Genomic DNA, 22,718 nt, shown 5'->3' with positions numbered 1-22,718 from the left:
ACATACGAGGTGGCAAAGTGAAAATTCGACAAGAGCATGTCGAAATCTATAAAAATACCAATTTTCAAAACTTTCGGAAAACTTTCCAGGTAACCCTCTTTTTGAGCACCAAATGACTGTACTATGTGCGGGCGGGGCTCGAAGGGTGCTGTGCGTGCGCAACGTGAACGTAAAAGGGGGCTCGGGTGTTTTCGTGAATACGCGTGTTCGACCAAGTCGCGTTTCGGTCGTTGCGCCTCGTAACAGCAGTCGCGATACGAGTCATTTCGAGTAAAGACTAATTGTTCGGAAAGAATAGACGTTACAGGATAATCTCTCTTCTACACATATTGCAAACACACATACGCGAAACATACATATAAATCATCTGTTCATGACAACACAAAACACCTCAACTTGGGGTCGGACTGGCTGAGAGCACCGCTCGAGAAACACGCAAATATTTATCAATTCTCTTACATTTCCAGTTTATTATTGATTATTATTGTTATTGAATAAAAGTGATTCAAATGCTAACACTAAATTTAATGTGTCACGTTTGGAGCGGTCTCGCACGCAACTGACTTCAACAACTAAAATAATCGTAGAGGTTTATATTTATTTTTACGTGGATACGTGGCGATCGTCCTCTACAGGGCGATCTCTGGGAATAGGGTTGGAGGATTCAATATTCATGTTTTTAGAAATGTTTACGATGGAACCAAATTTTTAATGAAATTGATAGCAATAAAATAGCAAGAGAAATAGGAGACGAGGAAGCTTACAAAAATGTTCTTAACCTAATGTTTTCATTCATTCACGACTTACTCTTTGGTGATTAAAAATCCGAATACTCACTCTCTCACACGATTACCACTACACTTATCACTACACGGCTCTAAAGAGTTCGTGGCTCGTGGTTCAACATTTATTACTAACGTCGCGACACGACGGGCTTTCGGTGACCGCGTGTAAAATTAGAGGGTTCCCTCTAATCTTCGGTGACTCTACACACGACAGCTTTGAAGGAGCGGGGTTCCGTAGACGTGAATTTTAGGCTGTCTCTAACGGGACTGACTTCGCTCGCTCGTCCGACACTCCTTGGAGCCTCGGACAGTGAGCGAGGTTTTTGCTGAATTTGCAATTTAAGACAAAGGCTCGCCTCGCGATGCTCATCCTCAAAACGCGTGATCTCGCGCACGCTTCATCCCGGTGTTGATTACACCCGAGATCTGGCGGGCGCGGAACGCTGACGCTGCGATGGTCAACTGCGCCGCTGCGCTTTCGTCGTGCCACGAACAGAATTATAAGAAAGTTATGTTATGAATTCAATAGTGATTATGCTTCCTCGTTTACATTAAGAGCAAATATTAATAAGTAATGATATGAATGCATAATTATGAAGTTTGTGACGTGGATTTTTCCCGCTCCTCGGTCACTCGGAGAAAATGACCGAGAACTTACCGCGTGCACAATAATTTGGCGTCCACGATGTACCCTGGATCTAAAAACAATATCGCGAAGTTTTGTTGGGCGCCTGACGTGATTAACACGCCTCTAAATCGTTAATGCGCTATACCTCGAGAATATGCTCGGTAGCTCAGTACCGCGGAGAGGGGAGGGGTAATTTTTGGAGAGAGAGAGAGACACTCGAAAACCACACGCTGCTTAACAAAAGAAGTAAAATAGAATCTTATACTTTACAACAGCGGTGATACAAAACAAAAAAAAAAGTCCAAAAGTCGCTCGTCGCGATTCTAAAAATAAACAGTAAATCACACGTAACTTACACTATTCCTTACTCTACTGAGCTCACGGCTCCCTAACTAAAATGTCACTCAACAATCACAAAATCTCTATACGCTATTCTCAATTTGCAAATTCGCCATTTCTTCTTCACAGCGATAATTGTTTGAAATCGAAACTAAAACTGCTTTCTCGACGGTGCGCCGTCGGGCTACCGAACAGACGGCGTTCTTAATCTCACCCGAGATCTCACCCGACTCGGAGCTTCGACGCTACCGCGAGCTGCCTCAAATCTAAACGTGACAACATAACTTAACTTAAAGCTTATTTCAACTAAACAGATCCTTAAAGGCCACTATATGTCAGACGCAACCAAAACCCAATACTCGAACTTCTCGTCTCAACCGCTGCTCAACGCAACGGAAATTTCGACTATACATCACCTTAACTCGACTAAACACTATCTTAAACAAACGGCAACTTAACTAAGCGCAAGCGCCACTAAATGTAACATCAACTACACATAATCTCAAGGTAACACAACTCAATTAACATCATCCTAACGAAACGGGTAGGGAACTAAGCCCAAGCGCAACTAAACGTAACCTAAACTATACGCTATCGCAACGCATCCGAAATCAAACCTTCTCAAAATCCTCGAAAACTTTATTCGCTCATCCGAGCAGTCCAATTCGGTACTTCCCGACCTACTCCAGAGGTGACACTGAAAAACCCGATAACGTGGCTCGACCCGGTACAGCAAAATTCGGCTATACTGAATTTCAAAAATGAGAGAGACTCAACTAAAACCCGTGACTCTACTCAACTTTCTCAAGAACTCGAAATTTACTTTACTCTAAGACGCGTTCTTAGGCTACGGTCATCAAGCAATAGAATCGGCAAAAGAATTTCGAGTACTTTTGTACAACGCAAATCCAAAACGGCTATCCGTTACTCGGTAAGCCTTTTCGTAATTATGTTCGAAATTCAATCGCGGGGATAGAAGCAGCGCTTACCTTCTACATCCTTGCAACCCCCATTCCATTCCCCTTCCGATCTTTGGGCGACTCCATTACTTCGCGAAACTCCCCAAAACGTGACCACTTATCACGACCGCCAGAACTAGAGTGGTTTTTAAAACCTACGACCTGCCGCAACACGGATCTCGATACGCCATCCCATACGTGACGTCATACCCACAAGAATACGCAATAATCGATCCGTCATCGATTTCGTCGATTGTGCAACTCGACGCGCACCTTTAGTTGCATCGCTGCGCAGAACTTAACGCTAGATCGCAATCTCGTCCTCCGCGCAGCTCCATGACGTCTTGGTGGTAAGCGTGGTGCTCCCTTGTCGCTAGTCGGTCCGTCGCAAGTTCGCTAGTCAATTGTTGGTGGAGTGAAGGGGAAGAGGCTGCGGCGCGCCAGCCATCAGTGGGAATCGCGTCCACCTTGGATTCTCGTGATGCGGGCATCTGCGTAGGCTCCCCCTCCTCAGCCTCGACATCCTTCCTTTGCAATTGTCGCCAGTCCGCCACTCCGCAATTTTTTCCAATTCGTTGCCGACTTCTGCCTGATGCCGTTGTAGCTCGAAAAATAAAAAAACAAAAAACCTGAAATATCTTACGCTATTCGCTAAGATGTCCTCTCTCGTAGTTTCGGATACCTGACTCTAGTCCTGGCGCTCTTTTGCAAAAACTCCGCGACTCAATTTAGGAAATTCCTAAATTTTGGTTCCGCCCAGGGTTCAAGCAGCCCCTTGTAACGGGCATCAAAAATGACACGTTACAAGTTATATGTGTATATGCGGCGTTCGTGACAAAAGAATCAAACCATTGTGTATAAAATAAAAGTATAACCGACATTGTTTGGTGCTCAGATTCATTCTTCTCATCCCACGCTCCTCTCATTTCTCTGATTGTAACAACTACTAAATCAGAAAGGGGGCAAAACGGGTGATTTGACCCTTTTCAACGTTATCATTCATAAGTTTGTTTTTTACATATATGCTTTTCCACAATTTATAGATTATTGATCCCAGGTAAAAAATTTGATTTGTCCATTAGTTTTGCCATTTAAAGTTCGGATTGAGATGAGAAAATTAACCAAGTTTTGGACCTCTGGGATTCATCATTAGCCAAAATCTTGGAATGTAAATTCTCAGTCTCGCAAAATATACCTTTTGTAATACGTTAGTGGTTCTGATGCCTATGAAGCGTGTAAGAAGTGGCTCTTTCTACAAGGGTATGCGGTACGCATGCCTAGGTCGACTATAATCTCTTTTATACCCATTAGTAAAATTTTTTTACGCTATATAACACTCCAGTCACTTTTGCGCATGCTTTGTTAACAGTTGAGTTACTTTTTTGTACGCTTCACAAGCACGAGAGGGATTATTTCAACACTCTTCAAAAAAAGCAGTATGTGGCAATCCTGTGAAGACGCAGACTCTTGATGAAAGTCGTGAAGTTGGCAGCACTTGTCTCCGCTGCGTGCAGCCAATTTCATATCCTCGTCAAAAGTCCGCTTTTTGCTCTAGTGTCATAAAGCACTTCTATCTAACACAGTATGGCTTACGGGTCTTTTGTGTCTGCGTTCCATACGTGAAGTTTTCGTTTTAGTGATAGTACAAAAAAAAAAAAACGTCGGAGTACATAAAAGTACACTTTCACGTCCCAGTACTCGGAAGTGCTTTTTTTCATCGTCCGCTATAAAAAGAAACTTGCAAACCATATTTCTCTTACATGAAGTATCGTGTGCAGCATGGAGGTAAGGTTTTTTTCGCCTCGCGTTTTTTCAATATTTGTCTTCGGCTCGCGCACGCGCTTGCCTACGACTCGTATTGCAAACTTACGCTCTGCGTAAAAAGACCCACTTTGCCTCCTTGCCACACAATATACTATTGTTGGGTACTACTGTACCCCTGCTGAGTACGCCAACGCATACTCAGAAGTCTTTACTAACTCCAGTGAGCCTCTGCGCACGAGTCCCAGCGCAAGTAGTTGGATGATGGCCGTCACTCGTGCCACATTCATTCTTTCCATATATATATATATATATATATTAAATCGTTGTATCACATTAAACGCTGTTCTCATGATAGGAGTCCACCCAAACTACGCTTCCCAACCTTATTCCGGTTCCAACAATCATTATTGGTGAAATCTTATCCTTCTTTCGTCACCTGGAACTCTGGCTGTTCGTGTTCCAGCAATCTCGAGAAAAAACGTTCGGAGTTGGGACCGATTTATAGCGGATCGGGATTTTGGTGATCATGGAATGGTTGCGAAATTCAAGACTTTCCGGAAAACTGAAATCTTTGGAAAACCAAAAATTTTTGAGAATCCCGAAACGTGGATAACTTAACTTACCTACTCTTCATAATATTGGGCAAATAATAAATACTAAATGCTTATAGTATATAGTATATCTAAATGACATCAATATTCTCAGTAAAAAGTACTTCATATTTCATCGGAAGATCGGTGCATCCCGAAAATTTCCACAAATCTGATGTTCTTTGAAATTCCAACATTTTCATGAATTCTGATGTTTTTGCGAATCCCGAAAATCTCGAAAACCTGACCCGAAACTAATAAATTATTCTCGACCCAACCCAAACCAAAGAATTCTAGTACTCGCACAGCCCTACTTGGAACATTTTATGAAAAAATACGTTCTTGATGTAAAATCTGTTTTTTTTTTAAATATTTTATTCATTCTAACATATACATATACTGAAAAAATACGATCGTCCCATTTCCAAATAGTGTGGTAAAACAACATTGGTGCATGTGCGCAATGAAAATGCTATATTTGACATACTAAAGCTATCTTTGTCGCATGCGCACTTCCAAATAATCCAATTTCACGTGCTGTGATATTTAGCATATTACTCGACTTCAATTTAATATGGTGCCAGTGCCACTTTCAGTGCTTTTCACGTCGAACTTTCCTTTATAGGTGTTGGAATACAGTGTGTATCACATGTGTGGTTGGGCGATATCTGACTTGTGATTAACATGTTCACCGCTGCGTCTTACGCTGCTAAGTTTACATTCATCGGAAATTGCACATTTTCCGCACTTGTAACACAATATACTATTTATGCATATTCTTCTCTCAACCTCGTGTTTTCATAATAAATTCACGAAGGAATTTTTTATACTTTTCCGCATCACCGTCTGTTAGTTTATAAGATATCACAATATCAATTAATGCTTAAAATTGCTAAATTTCTAATTTTCCGACAGACATTCGAAACCAGTGGCACTCCAAAATGCAAAGCAACTAGCGATCAACTTGATACAAACAATGCAATCTGAACTACTATCTTACATTCAACAACAACCACCCCCAGTTCAAACCCAGCAAGTCATAGAACAACCTCATGTACATCAAATACAACAAGGTAGGTTCTCTCAGATTATTGCGACTTACTAAAAGAGAAATGCTCATCCAAAATAAATCAACATTACTACGCTGAATGTATATCGAAAATTTTTGAGCCTTTTTCATTTAGTCTCGAGAAAATGAATTTATCTGTAAAACACAAAGAATTGAATAAATTGAAAATATTTTACTTGAGTTCGTTATTTTTCATTCTATTTACAGCACAGTTCCAGACTATGAATATTGGTACTCTCGGTCAGCCTAATGTAGTCACCATCCAACACCAAGGTATGTGCACATGACAAAAACCTGACGGTAACGGCATGAGTTCGCGGCTGAACTGAAAGAACTTTTTTTCAATATATATATTACAGTGGTACAGATTTGCGCCTACGTTTTAATACCTTACCTTTATAAGAGATTCGACGACATTTTGCTTGTTGGGTGTCTGTGTCTTACTATGATAAACATTGTCGTGTTTGACCGCTAACCTTAGCCGTCAGTTTCAGTTTCATGCATATTGATACAGGTATTCGCTTACCGTGTAATTATTCTTGAAATTTATGACAATTGGGAGGCATGAAATCATAGCGAAAACTTTAAAAACTGCATTTTTATTTGTATTGATCATACTGTGGTATTCACGTTAGAAGAAAGAACAGCGAGGCAGCAACAGAATTGCCACAGCTAATTATACAGTTGGTCACGTAAAGTGCGATATAACGTCTTATTAGTTCCGTAATTGAGTAATCATAATCTACCAAAGAATGCCAGCCTAGTCGGAGTTGGCATGTCAGCAAAATTAAATGATAAGCTATCGACAATTTAAAAAATAACCGTTAAGTATGTATGCCGCAATACAGGCTTGGTCAACTGACTGTTCAACATCAATGGGCGCGTTCCGAAATTAGCTCCTAGTGCTGTCAACAAATTTTTATCTGGTTTTTTAAGACGTGTTCGTAACTAACTCTACCTCTGTCCTAGGGAGTTTTAACAGTGTTGTCTAGTTTTTGAACACAGCCATAGTCTCATCATTTTGTAATATTTTATTTTCTTTCTTTCTCTTTATTGACACAAAATCCCACAAATTGAAAGATTGTATCTTCTTTCTTTACATTTATCGACACAAAATCACACACATACTCACACACATTCCATCCATTCGCATTATTCAATAACTTGTTGTAACCGATTGGGGGTCGATTTCTCTCGTCTTTGATGAGACGTTACATGGACTTTAAGAATCGACCTGTTTTTTTGGAGTAAATTTTTATTTGGGAGTAAATTTACTTACCGGAGTAATTTTGCGGTCCCTCGGTGGCTCTCTCCCCGGGACCGGAGGGTTCTGGCGAGGAAAGGATTGCGCAAAGTTGACGATCGTCTCGAGTTGGGCTGGCCAGTTGTTCCCCTGGAGGACTTTGTCGCGGAGATGTGCTTCGAACTGTTCACGTTGACGTCCCGGGGTTAAGAGAGCGAGATCGGGTCGGATTCCCACCACTCGATCTCGATCTTGATTTTGAAGTAGGGCGCCGGCTTCCCCACTCCATTTACAAAATGGGTGTAAATCATGATCCCTCCCAAAATGAGGGGATCACTGATACTCGTATTTATAAAGGTTCGGAATAGGAGATCTTACAGTTTTCTATTCCACTGTCTAGACGAAGATATGAAACCCAACGTCGTTGATTAAACGTTTACTGATATGTTATTTTACCATCAAGCACTCTCAAATTGTAAATATTACGAACTACCGCTTAGCCCACTTCACCCCGTGGATCGAATATAAAAATTGCTCAGGGCAAGCTCTCTTTGTAGGATATGGTTGAATGGTTTCATAACCAGGTGATATATAATTTCTATATTTTTTTCGTCTTTCTCTGTTTAGCGCATTACCTGTATTATATTCAATAATTTCATACACGTGTCTGAAACGACTATTCACCTACATTCACAACATCTCAAATTGTATATTCACAATCCAATAAACAACATTTTATGAAAGTTTCGTGTGAACTAAGTGTGAATATACATATCGAGACCTGCAGTAACGGATCACTGCCAAGTATCTACCCGTAGGCCAGCGAGCGCTAGCTAAGGATTATTAACCTGGTTTAACTTATCGAAATCAGCTTGTCATATCTTTGAACGAGTAAACATGTTGTTATAAATCTGAGTTAAATCTGCCGATCGGTTTCAGACACACCAACCATTTGAAAAATCTGTCTTTATCATTTTCTTTTTCATCTTAGTCTTGGGACCTCAATATCTGTCAAATGGCTGTACGAATTTAGTTCAAATTCGAAACAGAGGTCCATACCATTGAAGTTTCACCTCCTATTTATTTTGAAGTTAATTTGAACTCATAATAAGACGGTAAACGGAAAGAGTAATTAACCAAATCTTGAGATATGGTATGGAGATAGCCAATCGAGTGCTGACATTGCGCCAGTATATTGGTCAACGTGTAGTTACAATCTGTATGCCATATGCCGTTGTGTACGAATACATGTTATTATGAGTTATAACTATGTACAGGTATACGGAGACGGGTACATATCTGTGAGGGATATACGGTAGCTGTGATAGATATGATAGATACGATAAATACGTGTGACGTGGATTTTACCCACTCCTCGACCACTCGGTGAAAATGACCGAGAACTTACCACATGCACAATAACTCGGCGTCCACGATGTAACCTGGATCCAGAAGACAATACTGCGAAATATTGTTGGGCGCCTGGCCTGATAAACACGCCTCGAAATCGTCAATGCGCTTTGCCGTGAAAATATGCTCGGTAGCTCAGTACCGCGGAGAGGGGAGGAGTAATTATTGGGTAGAGAGAGAGAGAGAGAAATGGGTTGAATAAAAATGTCCTGGAGCAATGTGCCCCCTAAGGATAACACAAATGCACTGAACATGTACAGCTTTCGGTGAAAGAAAAACAAAAAATAAAATAAAATAAAATGAAATAAAATAAAATAAAATAAAAATAGAATAAAATGAAATATAAATAAAATAAAGTAAAATAAAATAGAATAAAAATAAAAAATAAACATATAACAATATATAAAAAATATTTAAATTAAATCTGCGCTTATTAAATAGAATACACTAATCAGAGGAACCTTACCAAAACTGGTCAGCTAAGAGCTAATCCTACAAAGCATATATATATGTATGAGTTATGCATTAAGTATCAACATATTGAATTATATTAAGCGAAGATGGTATCAGTTAGCAATTAAACAGTATTACTGACCAAATATTCCCTAAGTTTTAGCCTAAAGACATTTACCGAGGATGATTCGCGAATTGAGGTAGGCAATGAGTTCCAGAGGACACAAGCCGATACAAGAAACGATCTTTCGTATACAGTTGTTCGGTGTAAAGGAACAAACAGATCCTTTGGGTCACCTCTAGTGAATCGGTGACGTATTGCTGACAAGAAAACCAACTCATCAGAGATATAAATAGGTGACGCAAGACTCATAGTATTGAACAGAAAAGTTCCCAACAGGTACTTGCGCCTATCAGCCCAATCAAGCCATCCAAGCATACGGTAGTATGGGCTGATATGCTCAGATTTGTGCACATCAAATACGAATCGCACGCAAGAATTGAGGGCGCGCTTTAGCTTAAGCTCCAGACCAGCTGTTAAATCGCAATAAACTTATGCACAGTAGTCGAAAAGAGGTAAAATTAGCGAGTTTACCAACGAGGACCGCAAGCGAGTTGGCAGAAGTTCTTTATTGGATTTTAATTGCCAAAGAGTATTATGCACTCTCCGCGAGATAAACAGCACGTGTTCCGACCAAGTCAGAGTATTGTTAATGATAACACCCAGATTCTTGGCCTGGACGACGTACGGGATAACCTCATCTTTAACCTGGATAGGAGGAACATACGATGATTCAATTGAGCTGCGGTATCGAGCACTGGTAATTATGAGTGCTTTCGTTTTAGAGGTATTGAGTGATAGCATATTCTTCAGCACCCAGTCATGAATCATCGCAACGTCCTCGTTAACTCTCTCCACAGCGTGAGGAAGCTCATCAGGATAACAATGTAAATATATCTGTAAGTCATCCGCATACATCATATGCTTACAGTGATTCAGCGCGAGGGGCATATCCTTAATAAAAATAGAGAGGAGGAGAGGCCCTAGAACAGTACCCTGAGGTACACCGCATGAGACATCTTGCCGTGAAGAGAGATTGCCGTCATGGGTAGAGGGAAAGTGCGAGATACTCAACACCAACACGTTATTTTACCAAGCTAATGTAGAATTAAAATAATATATATTTCCAGCCAACAATAGTACAAAATAAAAAAAAATAATAATTCCAACGTCGCTCTTCGCGACACAAAATACAAACGGGGAAAATAATAATTCAGAAGTCGCTCTTTGCGATTCAAAATGCAAAACAAGAGAAATGATAATTGACACGTCGCTCGTCGCGATTCAGAATACAAACAGGAGAAATAATAATTCAAAGGTCGCTCTTCGCGATTCGAAATCCCAAACACTTAGGTTTAACAAAAAAAAAAAAAAAGAAACAAACAGAAAAGAAAAGTTTAAATAAATCTAGAGGGCTTCTAAGCCTACGTGCGCTAGTCGCTGTCTTAATAATAACAACAACTCAAAAACCCAAAAATAGAATTTGACCTGACGGGCTAACCGCGACCGTCCTCTGCTAATAACAGCGCTAATCGCCACTTGACAATAAACCACTAGACAAAAAAAATAGGACCAAAATCGTAGTCGATGCGCAATTCGCTATTGTCTTCTACGAAATAGAGCGTTAATGCCAGGCTACAATGCTTATCCACAAGAGCAATAACTCAAGCCAATCCTTATTCGACGCGCTAGTCGCATCTCTAGCTGTTACTCTTAATTACGCCGGTAATCGTATGGCTATTATCGAAACGCATCCGAACTCAATTTGTACTCGCAATTCCCGAAAAGTTCAAAAATCGCCCCGTTTATCCGAGCGTCCACGCATTATGATACACGACCTACACGAAAGGTGAGACTTTTACCTAAGCTTACTCAACTGGAACCCATGCAGCGGAATTTGGCTGCACTCAATTTGAAACAAGAGCGACTCAACCCAAAACTGTAACTCTCCGCATTATCGCGAGAACTCAGGCTACGGCCATCAACAAGGAGATTGGCAAACAAATTTCGAGTGCTACTCAACTCAAAGAGGAACTGGCCAACCGTTGACCGGTGCGCCGATTTAAATTGCACTCGAAATGCGTTCGCAAAGAATAAGTAGCGCTTACCGCTTTGCAGCCACACCAAAGACGCGCCCACATCTGCCTCCGCCATTTTGCACTCTAATTACTTTTATTGGTTTTGTTTTTTTTTTCTAATGCACAACTGTCGCGAACTCTCACCAGGACTCAAGTGTTGAGCTCCGCTAATCGGAAACGCAATTCGAACATGCCTCGAACATAGGCGCTATCCGTCGTGAAAAACTCTTCTGCTCTCATTGGTGTTCTCTTTCCGAAATTCTTATGGCCTAACTTATCGCTATCGTTGGCTCTCGTTGTTGCGGGGTGCTGATTGGCTGTCCAGTCTCCGGTATCCCGTAGTTTGATAGTGGCGTAGTGACGACTTCGCGAGGTTGGGTGACGTCAGCGTGGTGATGGGAGGCTACGGCTCGCCGGCCACCAACGGGAATCTCGTCCACCTTGGGTTCCCTCGTGGCAGAGCTCTACGTTGACGCTCTCTCCGCAGCCTCGTGGGAAGCCCTCCTTTCTTTGCGACCCGTCGCGACTGTGATCCTATAATGCTTTTCGAATTTGCCGCTGATCCCGTGTATGATGTCGCATGTACTCGAAACAAAGAAAAAATAAACAAAAATCCTGAAAAATCGTATTTGCCAGACCGGAAATTGTCCTCTCAGAGTATCGGATGCGTGACCTTTGTCCTGGCGCCTTTTTTCGAAATGATTAGCGGTCTGATCCGGGGGATCTCTAATTCCAAGTTTCCTCTAGGGTTCGGGGGAGGGGGGGGGGGGTTGGAACGCGCATCCAAAGCGCCACGTTACAACCCCCCGCCCCTCGACGGATTCCGGGGTGACAGAGCGCCAGCGCCAATTCCCGTGAAGCGAACTCCTCGGAGTGACCGCAACCTAGGATACCCAACGTCATTACCTCAGGATACTCCATCCCCCTCCACAGAATGCACAGCAAAAAAAAATTTTCTTCTTCTAAACCGGCCCTCGCCCCACCATTCCTGGTTTTTTTTCTGGACGGCAACTGCGTCGGCATGAGCGCTTGGACTCGCGAGTTGACCTAGAATATTGGAAAACCATCACCCTTACTAGGAAGACCATTATATTACACGTTTGAGTAACGAAAGAAACCTCTTTATTTTTGCCTTAAGGCTAGTCAGATATAATAATCAAACCCAAAAAAAAAAACAGAAAACACACTACAAAAAAAAAAATGTCTCGCAAAGGTCGCGCACCTTAGTCCGGTCTTAACGCGGAACTCCGCGCCCTCAACCGGGTTCGGGGAGGGCCCACACCAGGGCTTTGAGGTTTCTCCAATGGATTCTCAGGTACTCATCATCCATTACGGGCCCCAAAGTGGCACGTGCGCGTGGAGGTAAGTCCCTTAGCCGGGGGACTGGCAGCTAGGGTGGTCGCGGCAAGGGTTCCCCTCGCTCGCGGACGGCTCGCGCGGCTCGCGTGTGGTTCTGCAATGGTTCGTTGGGCCGGCGCCAACACTCGGGGCACGTGAATTTTGTGTGCCCCGGCCACCCGCATTGTCAGCAGAACCGCTCCAAGGGGGCGGAACACTGCGGATAGCTATGCCCCCGCTTCCCACATTTAAAGCACGAGTTCGGGGCCAGCCACCTCCTCCACTCCGTTTGTGGTGCTCCCAGGGGCCACGGTCCTCGGGCTGGCAGTAAGGGGGTTGTGACGGCACCCGGCCCGGGTTGCATCGCGAGTCGCGCTACGTCGCGAAAAGATCGCAGTACGTCCGCATCCGCATCTGTTGGGCAATTCATTTTTGAGTAATTCACGCCGCCCTCGTTATCTTAGGGCGAGAAACTCCCCTCTCTCACGATTCCCCCCCTCCTGTCGCCACCTGACGCATCCTCAGACTCCACGTACGGCTTCAGATCCTTTACATGGTGTCTTCCGAAACCCTGTCCTTCGTTATTCTCTATTTCATACACGACCGGGGAGATTACCCCCCTAACGCAACACGGTCCTGCGAACTTAGGAGCCAGTTTCGTGGCTACTTGTTGGGCGGCTGACGACAAGACTCGATTTCGCTTCCATACCAGATCCCCTACTTCGAATCGAACATCCCGGGGACCTCGGTTATAGTATCGTGCCTGTCGATCGTGGGCCTCTTCGAGATGCTTCGTTACTCAATCACGCAATTTGCCTAGTTTTGCTTTTTATTTTACCCCATACTTCGGGACGGAGAACGGGGATTTCCGCGGGACCTTCCACCAACCGTCAAAACTGCATCCGTGGTTTGGGCTCGCGCTTTAAGTTTAAGAACGCTGGACTGACTCTCAGCGAGCTATGTACTGCGGTATTGTACGCAAATCGAAATTCGTGGAGGTGTACATCCCAGTCCCTATGATCTGCGTCAATGTAGGATACGATCATGGTCTTTCATACGCGATTCACCCTTTCCACGGGGTTAGCTTGCCCGTGGTACGGTGGTACCTTCGCGTGGGTAATATAGTAGGCGGCGCACAGCTCGTCGACGTCCCTATTCGCGAACTCCGTTCCGTTATCCGTTAGTAGCACTACCGGGGTATCCCATTGTGAAAGCATGAGGTTGTCCAATGCCGCGAGAATGTTTTTTGCGTCAGATTTCCGCAATGGCACTACTTCCACCCACCGGGTAAATTAATCTTCGAAAAACAAGAGATATTCAAAACCAGCGCGACTCCTTGGAAACGGACCCATGACGTTAGCGGCAACCACGGCCCAGGGCGTGTCGACGACCCGGCGACCCATAAGGCCCGCCAGTGCCACCTGTTGCACCTTGCACTCCTGGCAACGCTCGCAAGCCCTCACCATCAAAACGGTATCGCGATACATGTCGGGCCAATAGTAGTTGGCTTTCGCTCGTACGTAGGTCTTTTCAACGCCCAGATATCCCGCCTGTGGGTCTTCGTGGACCTCGGTAAAGAATCGCGACCGTTTCTCCTTTCGGAGCACTAATTTCCACGGTGCCAAGTCCGCTAGTATCGGTTCGATCAAGGAATCCGCCCGCAGGTGATATAGACGCCCCTCGACCACCGACCGCGTACGAAACTTGTGCGGGTAGTCTACGACGTCTCGGACGCGATGCTGATACCATGGATCGACGAGGACTTCTCAGGCGGCCTTACGCTCGGCCCCCGGCCTGTCGCCTTCGGCGGCGCCGAGGGCGACCAGTTGCTCAGTCGCTTCTTCTTCGCCTTCATGCATTCGCGATAATGCATCTGGCACATGGTGCATCGCCCCTTTCCGATTTTCAATCTCGCAATTGTATTCAAGCAAATCGAGCGCCCACCTAGCTAACCTCCCCGTCTAGTTTCGCAATTCCCGCAACCATTTGAGACTCGTGTGGTCGGTTATCACTGTGAAGTGATAACCTTTCAAGTATGCCCTAAATTTCTTGACGGCCCAAATCACTGCGAGGCATTCCTGTTCGGTTGTGGAATACTTTCGTTCTGCGTCTGACATGATCCGACTCGCGTACACGATCACACGCTCAGTTCCTCCAATGGTTTGTGCTAAGACGACGCCAATACCCAAACTACTCGCTACAGTCTGCACGATAAACTCGTGCTCAAAGTCAGGACACGCTAAAATCGGAGCCGACGTCAACGCGGCTTTGATGTGCTTGAACGCCGCTTCCTGTTCGCCATTCCATTCCCATTTCTAATTTCTCCTCAACAACCGTGTGAGAGGTTCCGCCACACTCGCAAACTCGGGGATGAATTTCCCATACCACGAAGTCGTACCCAAAAATCGTCTCAATTGCCGTGGATTTTTCGGTGCGGGATACTCCAGGATCGGCTTGAACTTGTCCGCCTCGACCTGTAGGCCGTCCCGGTTCACCTTGAACCCCAGGTACCGAACGCGAGATAGCCATTTGAATTGTGAACGAAAGTCGGTGGTCACTACAATGATGTCATCGAGATACGCGAAGGCATGCGGTTCCATCTCGGGAGTAATTAATTTATCAATTAACCTCTGAAATGTTGCCCGAGTTCCGGTAAGCCCGTGTAGCATTCGCACGAACTGAAATAATCCGCGACCTGGGACCGTAAACGCCGTGATTTCGCGACTTTCGCGGGTCAAGGGAATCTGGTGGTACGCTTGACTCACATCTATAGTCGAAATGTATTTGGCTGACCGCAATTTGTCAAGAATGCCGTTCATAAACGGGATCGGGTACGCATCCTTTTTCGAAACGCTATTCACTTCCCTAAAATCCAAGCAGAAACGATATTTTCCATTTGGCTTCTTGACCATCACTATCGGTGTCGACCATTAACTTTGGGATGGTTCGATTACTCCATCCGCGAGCATACGATCCACCTCCTTGTTAATTGCCTCTTGCACTTTCGGAGACACGAGATAGTACCGCTGCTTTATCGCCGCGCTCCCCTGCACGTCTATTGCGTGCTCCGCGAGATGGATGAAGCCCAATTCCCCTGAGACCTTTGGTAATTCTTTCGCCGAGAAATCTTGTAATTCCTGATTCTCACTATCCGCTAACTCTACGATACCGTTACAAACTGACACCTCGTTAACCTGGATCGGCCGACTGCCGTCAAATCTCCCCTCATATTCCGAGATATCCGCTATCCTCCATAATTCGCATGCACCGTCAATCACGAGGCCGAACTTTCGCACAAATTCCATTCCGAGAACGCTATCTCCAACTAAGGTGGGAATAATCCGTAGGGAGAACTCATGCGCGATTCCCAGCAAAGTTATCGGAAGCTCTACCTCTCCGGTTATTAGCTCTACTGATCCGTTTGCTAATATTACACTCGAGCAGCGGGGTGATTTAACCTGCCGTCCGTATTCTAGCGCGATCTTGTTTCCGACCGTACCGAGAAATGTTCGCAATGAGCCGGTATCCGACAACGCGCTGATCCATGCCCCCCGATACATACCCACAAAAACCAGGATTTGCCTAGCTCCATGGTCTGCATCGGAAAGCACGTCGCGATCTCCTCCTGGACGCCACGCAATGCAGTGGTGCTTTCCACTCAGGGCGCCGCGTCGACACTTAACGAGGCGGCCTGTCCTGCTTTCCCGAACACCGTGGACAATCCGTCGAATATACATCGTCATATCCGCAATGGTAACAAAATATCCGCAAAGGGTCTGGACAACTATTAAACCGGTGCCCGGGGAGATGGCAATTTAGACATAGGCGTTCGTCCCAGACCTTGTCGCCACGATACTGCACGGCTCGGACTATGCGCATCGCTGGCTGCTCAGTTGAGGGGGCCGGACCTCTCCTCACTCCCCGCGCAGGTTGCTTCGGCGAGGCCGGTCTCGTCTGAGCCGGGTTCCCGCCACTTTGCTGTGTGCCGCTACCGCCGCTGCCTTCATTAACTCTTCTTCAAGCCCCTTGACCTGGTCCGCTAGCAGCTTCTCGATGGTCTGCGCCACGGTCTGCTCGGCCGCTGGTTCGGTGATCACGGCTAACCCTGCCTCGCCTCGATTCGCCGCGGTTTTCGTTCGGTACGCTAACTCGCTAATGAACGACTCCTTCGGCGCGGGTAGAGGGCAGTACTCGCGAGACAGCGCGAGGTTCCTTTCCCGCTCGGTGGCGAGATAGGTTAATTCTCCCCAGTTCCAGATTTCCGTTCTCCGGAGGACTTCGCGAATCTCGGGACGCAAGTTCTTGAAGGCCAAATTGGATTGTTGCTCCATCGTATATGGGCGCGGCGTCTGCCTCAGCAACCCGCGAACGCATGCTAGGTACTCAGTTACCGATTCTGCCGGTCCCAGAGTCCGCGACCCAGCCTGATCTTCCACGCGATTTCCTGCCATCCCGTCGCCGAACCATAATCGTAACGCCCCGCGCGGAACTCATCGTACGTGACCCAACTGTCCCTTTCACATCGCAACCATTTTAAGGCTACGCCCGAGAAGATCATCGTGAGCGAGCTTAATACCTCTTTTTCGCTCAACTCCGATAATCCCGCAACTCGTCCAACCGCGTCAAAAAATCCTCGATGCTCGGCTCGCTAATTCCGGAAAACTTAAGGTTCCATCCTCTCAAGGCTCTCGGGATGTCGCGAACCGTTGCCCGGGTCCGCGATTCCATGCCTGGATCCCGGCAGAGTAGCGGTCACCATGTCGCGGGGAATTAACGCGGGGTCGACTGGTAGCGACCGGAATTCAACCCGTAGTGCTGATGTCCCCGCCACCAGTCGCGTAGAGTCTACCACGAGCTGCTCGAGCCCGTGCTGCTGCCCCGGTATTGGGGAGGCCTCTCCCCACTTTCCCTGGGATCTGCACGCCACTAAAAACGGGACCGAGTGAAAGGGTGTCTGTGTTGGCACTTGGTACGCGGTCGGCTGCGGGACGCTACCGTACACCGCCGAGGTGGTAATAACCGCCCATGCGACTGCTACGCTCACCACCGTGCTCGTTGTTGCTGCCGTGGTCAGCCAGGTAGCGATGGTGATGTTCACGGGCTCTAACAGCAGCGAATCGCCCTTCGGGGCTGTTCCCTCACCGGTTCCGCAATCGTCGCTAATTCGGCCAACCCGGCGAAGACATCCTCGTCCTCTGGTTCCCATGTGACCGTCCGATCCCCGCGCTCACGTGAGAGGTGTCGCACGTATCGGTCGCGGCGCACCAGTAACTCAGCGGTAGAGTTCACCCTTGCAGTCGCCAACGCCAACTCTATCTCATCGTTCATCATATCGTACAGCTACGCGTCAACGGGCACCTCCGTCATCTTAATTTAACACGTTGTTGATTCTAGTCTTGCGGCAAAGAGAAGCAGTAACGGAAAGTTGAAACACGCAAAGCCAAACTATTCTAACCGTAAGACAGATGCTGTAGGTAGAGTCTAAGCGCAAGCAATAGTACCCAAGATGAGCCCTTCCACGGAACTTGTCAGATCAATTCGCTATTATAAGTGTGGTGTATGCGCGTTATGAGTGGGAGTGAGTATGTGTGTGTGTGAAGCGGTGTGAGTTTGTATGTGTAAGGCGGCTCTCCGTCGCAAGTCGTAAGCCTACGGCGATCACTCTCAGTGTACGCGTAATCTTGGACACACCTGTGATATACCCAAATATATAATATTAGCTTAAGTGTATCACTGTGTTATTGTGCTACGTCGTCTTGTCCTTTAGATCAATGGTAGTAACGTCAGTTGCTCGATCCGTCACAGATTTTTAAATTAAACCAAAAATTCGCGCCTACGCCTCTAGATGGCGGTGCCACTCTCACCAGAAGCCCCTGAGCCTTATGCCCCGGCACCATTACGTTTTTCTGTGCGATCCGTGACAGTCACGTTAGAATACGAGTCGGAAAATTTTCAGTTGTGCGTTTTAAAAAGTTTTCTTTTATTGCAAAAATGAGTTCGCGGTCAGAGTCATATTCGGGGAGCTCTCCGAGATATAGAAATTCATCGAAGGACCTACTTATGAAAAAATTACGATGCCTGGAAGAAGAGATCAGGCGATCTCATTCACGCTATAGGCGTTCAAGATCGCGTCATCGGAACAGGCGTTCAAGACCGCGTCACCAGGACGAGCGCTCAAGTTCAGGGTGATATTCAAGAAGAAACGAGTCATGGGGCTCTGACAAAGAAAATGGCGAGCGTATCTCGAGAACAGACGATCGTCACATCCGCGGCATGAGCTTTCGTATCCAGGAAGCAGTTCGAGGTCCATAAACTATGATTCCGACGGAAAGAGTGGTGAGCGCCATCTGCGAGATGCGTCACACTCCAGTCGTGATTGGTCCGTAGCGGCAGTACAAGGGTTAGACAAAGAGGGCGGTGAGCGCAATCCGCGAGATGCGTCACGTCCTAGTCCCCACACGGAAATGTCGGTAAAACAGGCCGAGGATGAAGAAAAGCAGTTACCGACAGAACTCACCGAAGCGACACTGGGGCTTTTGGGAGACGACCCATCTAAATACAATCAACGGTGTCCCGACATCCATGTGGCAGTGGCAGAGCGCTGGACAAAGAGTTTGCAAGATGGACTGCCGATAGACCAAAAGCGCGTTCTCCTGGGAAAATATCCAACAATAGGAAACTGTCCTTTTATCAAAGCGCCGAAAGTTCAACCAGAAATAAAATCGGCCTTGACACAGTTGGCGATTAAGAAAGACGCGTATCAGTACGCCGCTCAAGATCAACTCGGAGCTGGCATCAACGCTATTGGCGCAGTGCTAACGGAAGCACTGAAAGCGGAAGGGAGTACCGACCGAGAAGTTGACACGCAAAAATTTATCGAACAGCTGGCCGATGCAGGCAGAATTCTATCTGACCTACATCGTGAGATGACAAAAACAAGAAAATCTTTTATGATTCCGGGATTAAACCCCATTGTCAAAAATATTGCCAACGACAGTCCACGTGATGCATGGCTAATGGAGAAAAGTTTGCAGAAAATCTCAAGGCGGCTAAATCCATGGAAAAATCATCTAAAGATCTGACTAAACCGACTGGATATCAACGAAACTTCGGGAACGCACCGCGCGAAGGAAATCGCAGGTTTGCATCATTCTACTCAAGACCAAACAATTTTTTGAGGGAACAACAGTCGGAGAAGTTAAACTGGCGCCGTCCCTCCGGAGCGAGTCACCGGGGCACTCTCAGAGGAAGGGACCGAAACCGAAAGACTTCCGGAACAAGGACAATCGTCGACACAAGGAATAGACCCGGTGAGAATCGCAGGACGTGTGCGAAATTTTTTCTCTATGTGGAAAAAATTGACCTACGACCTCTCCATTTTACAATCGGTACAGGGTTATGTTATTCCTTTTGTAAGTCAACCAGGTTCACAAGTTGAATACAGTCAGCCAAGATTAACAAATCAAGAAATTATTGCTTGTGAAACAGAAGTTGGTAAATTACTCAAAAAAGGCGCAATATCTAAATGCGAGCCGTGCGAAAAACAATTTGTTTCGTCATACTTTCTCGTGCCAAAACCTAACGGTGATATGCGCTTTATTCTTAACCTGAAAAAATTGAATATGTTTATTTCAGCACCGCATTTTAAAATGGAGGACAGAAAGACAGCGATTCGACTATTGCGAAAAGACATTTTTATGGCGACAATAGATCTGAAGGATTCGTATTTCTTGATTCCGGTTGACAAATCTAGTAGAAAATATCTTAGATTCATTTATAAAAACACGTTATACGAGTTTAATTGTATGCCGTTCGGGCTATGTAAAGCACCGTACGTGTTTACGAAACTCATGAAACCAATAGCGCAAAAACTGAGGTCCAAGGGATGTGAATCTGTCGTCTATATAGACGACATTTTGTTATTTGGAGATTCATCACAAGAATGCCGAAAAAATATTCAAGAGACTCGGAAGTTAATTGAAAAAGCCGGACTAATATTAAACATGGAAAAATATGTCCTTGAACCATCGAAAGAAGTGAAATTTTTGGGTTTTATTTTTAATTCGGAAAAATTCTGTCTTAGATTACCACAAAGCAAGAGAAATCAAATATATGATCTCGCGAGAAAGTTTCAGACCATCAGTCATTGTCAAATCAGGAAATTTGCCGAATTGTTTGGAATTTTAGTAGCTGCCAGTCCCGGGGTTCGATATGGGAATTTATACATCAAGAATTTGAAAGATAAAAATTTTCAACTTTGCAAAAAACAAATGGAAATTACGATAAAACCATGGAAATATCGGACAATCTAATCCTAGACTTAGAGTGGTGAACAAGAAATATAAAAGAGTGCGTCAACCCGATAAGGGAAGACCATTTTGAGATGGAAATCTTCAGCGATGCCTCGTTAACAGGCTGGGGAGTAGCTTGCGAGGGAAATCGGTCACATAGGTTTTGGAACATGAAAGAGCGAAAAGAACATATTAATTATCTCGAATTAAAAGCGGTATTTTACGGGCTCAAATGCTTTGCCAAGGATAAACATTCGTGTGAAATATTGCTTCGTGTCGTTAATACGATGGCGTTATCGTACATAAACCGTATGGGTAGCATTCAGTTTCCAAAGTTGTCAAATTTGTCAAAGGAAATCTGGCAATGGTGCGAGATTCGCGACTTGTGGATTTTCGCTCCATACATTAGTTCTCGCGACAATAAAGACGCAGACGAGGAATCGAGAGTCAAACAAAACGAAACCGAATGGGAATTAGCTAGCTGGGCATATAATCAAGTAGATACAACCTTCGGAAAATTCGACATAGATTTGTTCGCATCGAATGTAAATGCAAAGTGCAGAAAATTCGTCTCATGGCACAGAGACCCAGAGGCGTGCGCGGTAGATGCTTTTACCATACCGTGGACAAATTTATATTTCTACGCTTTTCCACCATTCGCTGTCATCCTTAGAACAATCAGAAAAATAATTGCTGAGAAAGCAAACGGGGTGTTGGTTGTGCCTTTCTGGCCAACACAGCCGTGGTACCCCCTGTTTCAGAAATTGTTGGTGAGCCAACCGATCCTTTTTCATCCAGAAAATGATTTGTTAATTGATAATTGCAGGCAATTCCATCCGTTGCGAACCTCGCTTTCCCTGGTTGTCGGGAAGTTATCGGGCAAGCGTTTGTTATGAAAGGCGTTCCTCAGGAGTCCGTACAGGTTGTGATGGCATCGTTGTCGGAAGTAACCATTAAGCAATACCGGAAGCCATTAAGCCTCTGGTGGGATTTTTGTCAAAGGAAGAGAGCCAACCCTTTTCAGGCTCCACTTTCATCTGTTCTCGAGTTTTTAACCGTCTCTTTATCCCACGTAAAAACTTATGGAACGTTAAACTCGTATAGATCAGCTTTAGCGTTAATAGTTATAGGCGATATAGGGCAACAGCCCGTTATAAAGAGATTCTTTCGAGGTGTGGCTCAATTACGCCCGCAATCAGCAAAATATGAAGAAATTTGGGACCCTGACCCTGTTTTATGCTATCTAAAAACTCTTTGGCCGCACGACACTCTGTCGTTTGAGGATTTGACAAAGAAACTAGTCATGTTATTAGCGTTGGTGACAGCACAAAGAGTGCAAACGCTGTCAAAAATTAGATTAAGCTGTATCGACAAGACTGACACAGAGAATAAAGTCAAGATCATAGATCGTATAAAAACTTCGGGATTGGGGAGAAAGCAACCCTTATTGTGTCTGCCATTTTTTGAAAAACAACCCAAGCTGTGTGTAGCTACGGTCTTAGACTGTTACATCAAGCTTCCGGCAAGTTTGCGACCTAATAACGAAGATTTCGTACTGATAACATGTAAAAAACCTCACCGTGTGGCAACAACGCAATCCATACGAAGGTGGATAAAGGAAGTGATGGCCAAAAGTGGCATTGATACAAATACTTTCGGTTCACACAGTACTAGACACGCGGTTACCTCCGCGGCATATCGCAGAGGTGT

The 22,718-nt window shown here is 45.1% G+C and overlaps 1 protein-coding gene across 6 annotated transcripts in view; it reads left to right on the top strand.

Annotated features, from left to right (window-relative positions):
• The window catches only part of LOC124175079 (MAGE-like protein 2), a 238,982-nt gene that overhangs the window by 65,416 nt on the left and 150,848 nt on the right, over window positions 1-22,718 (top strand). For all 6 annotated transcript variants that reach the window (XM_046554989.1, XM_046554954.1, XM_046554964.1 and 3 more), the window contains 2 exons: window positions 5,981-6,138; window positions 6,342-6,407. In XM_046554989.1, the coding sequence (XP_046410945.1) occupies window positions 5,981-6,138; window positions 6,342-6,407 (224 nt within the window). The remainder of the gene's footprint in view (window positions 1-5,980; window positions 6,139-6,341; window positions 6,408-22,718) is intronic.

The sequence above is a fragment of the Neodiprion fabricii genome, chromosome 1 (genome assembly GCF_021155785.1).
Source record: "Neodiprion fabricii isolate iyNeoFabr1 chromosome 1, iyNeoFabr1.1, whole genome shotgun sequence".
Taxonomy (NCBI): domain Eukaryota; kingdom Metazoa; phylum Arthropoda; class Insecta; order Hymenoptera; family Diprionidae; genus Neodiprion; species Neodiprion fabricii.
The sequence above is the reverse complement of the archived record's forward strand: the minus strand, read 5'-3'. Positions and strand labels throughout refer to the sequence as shown.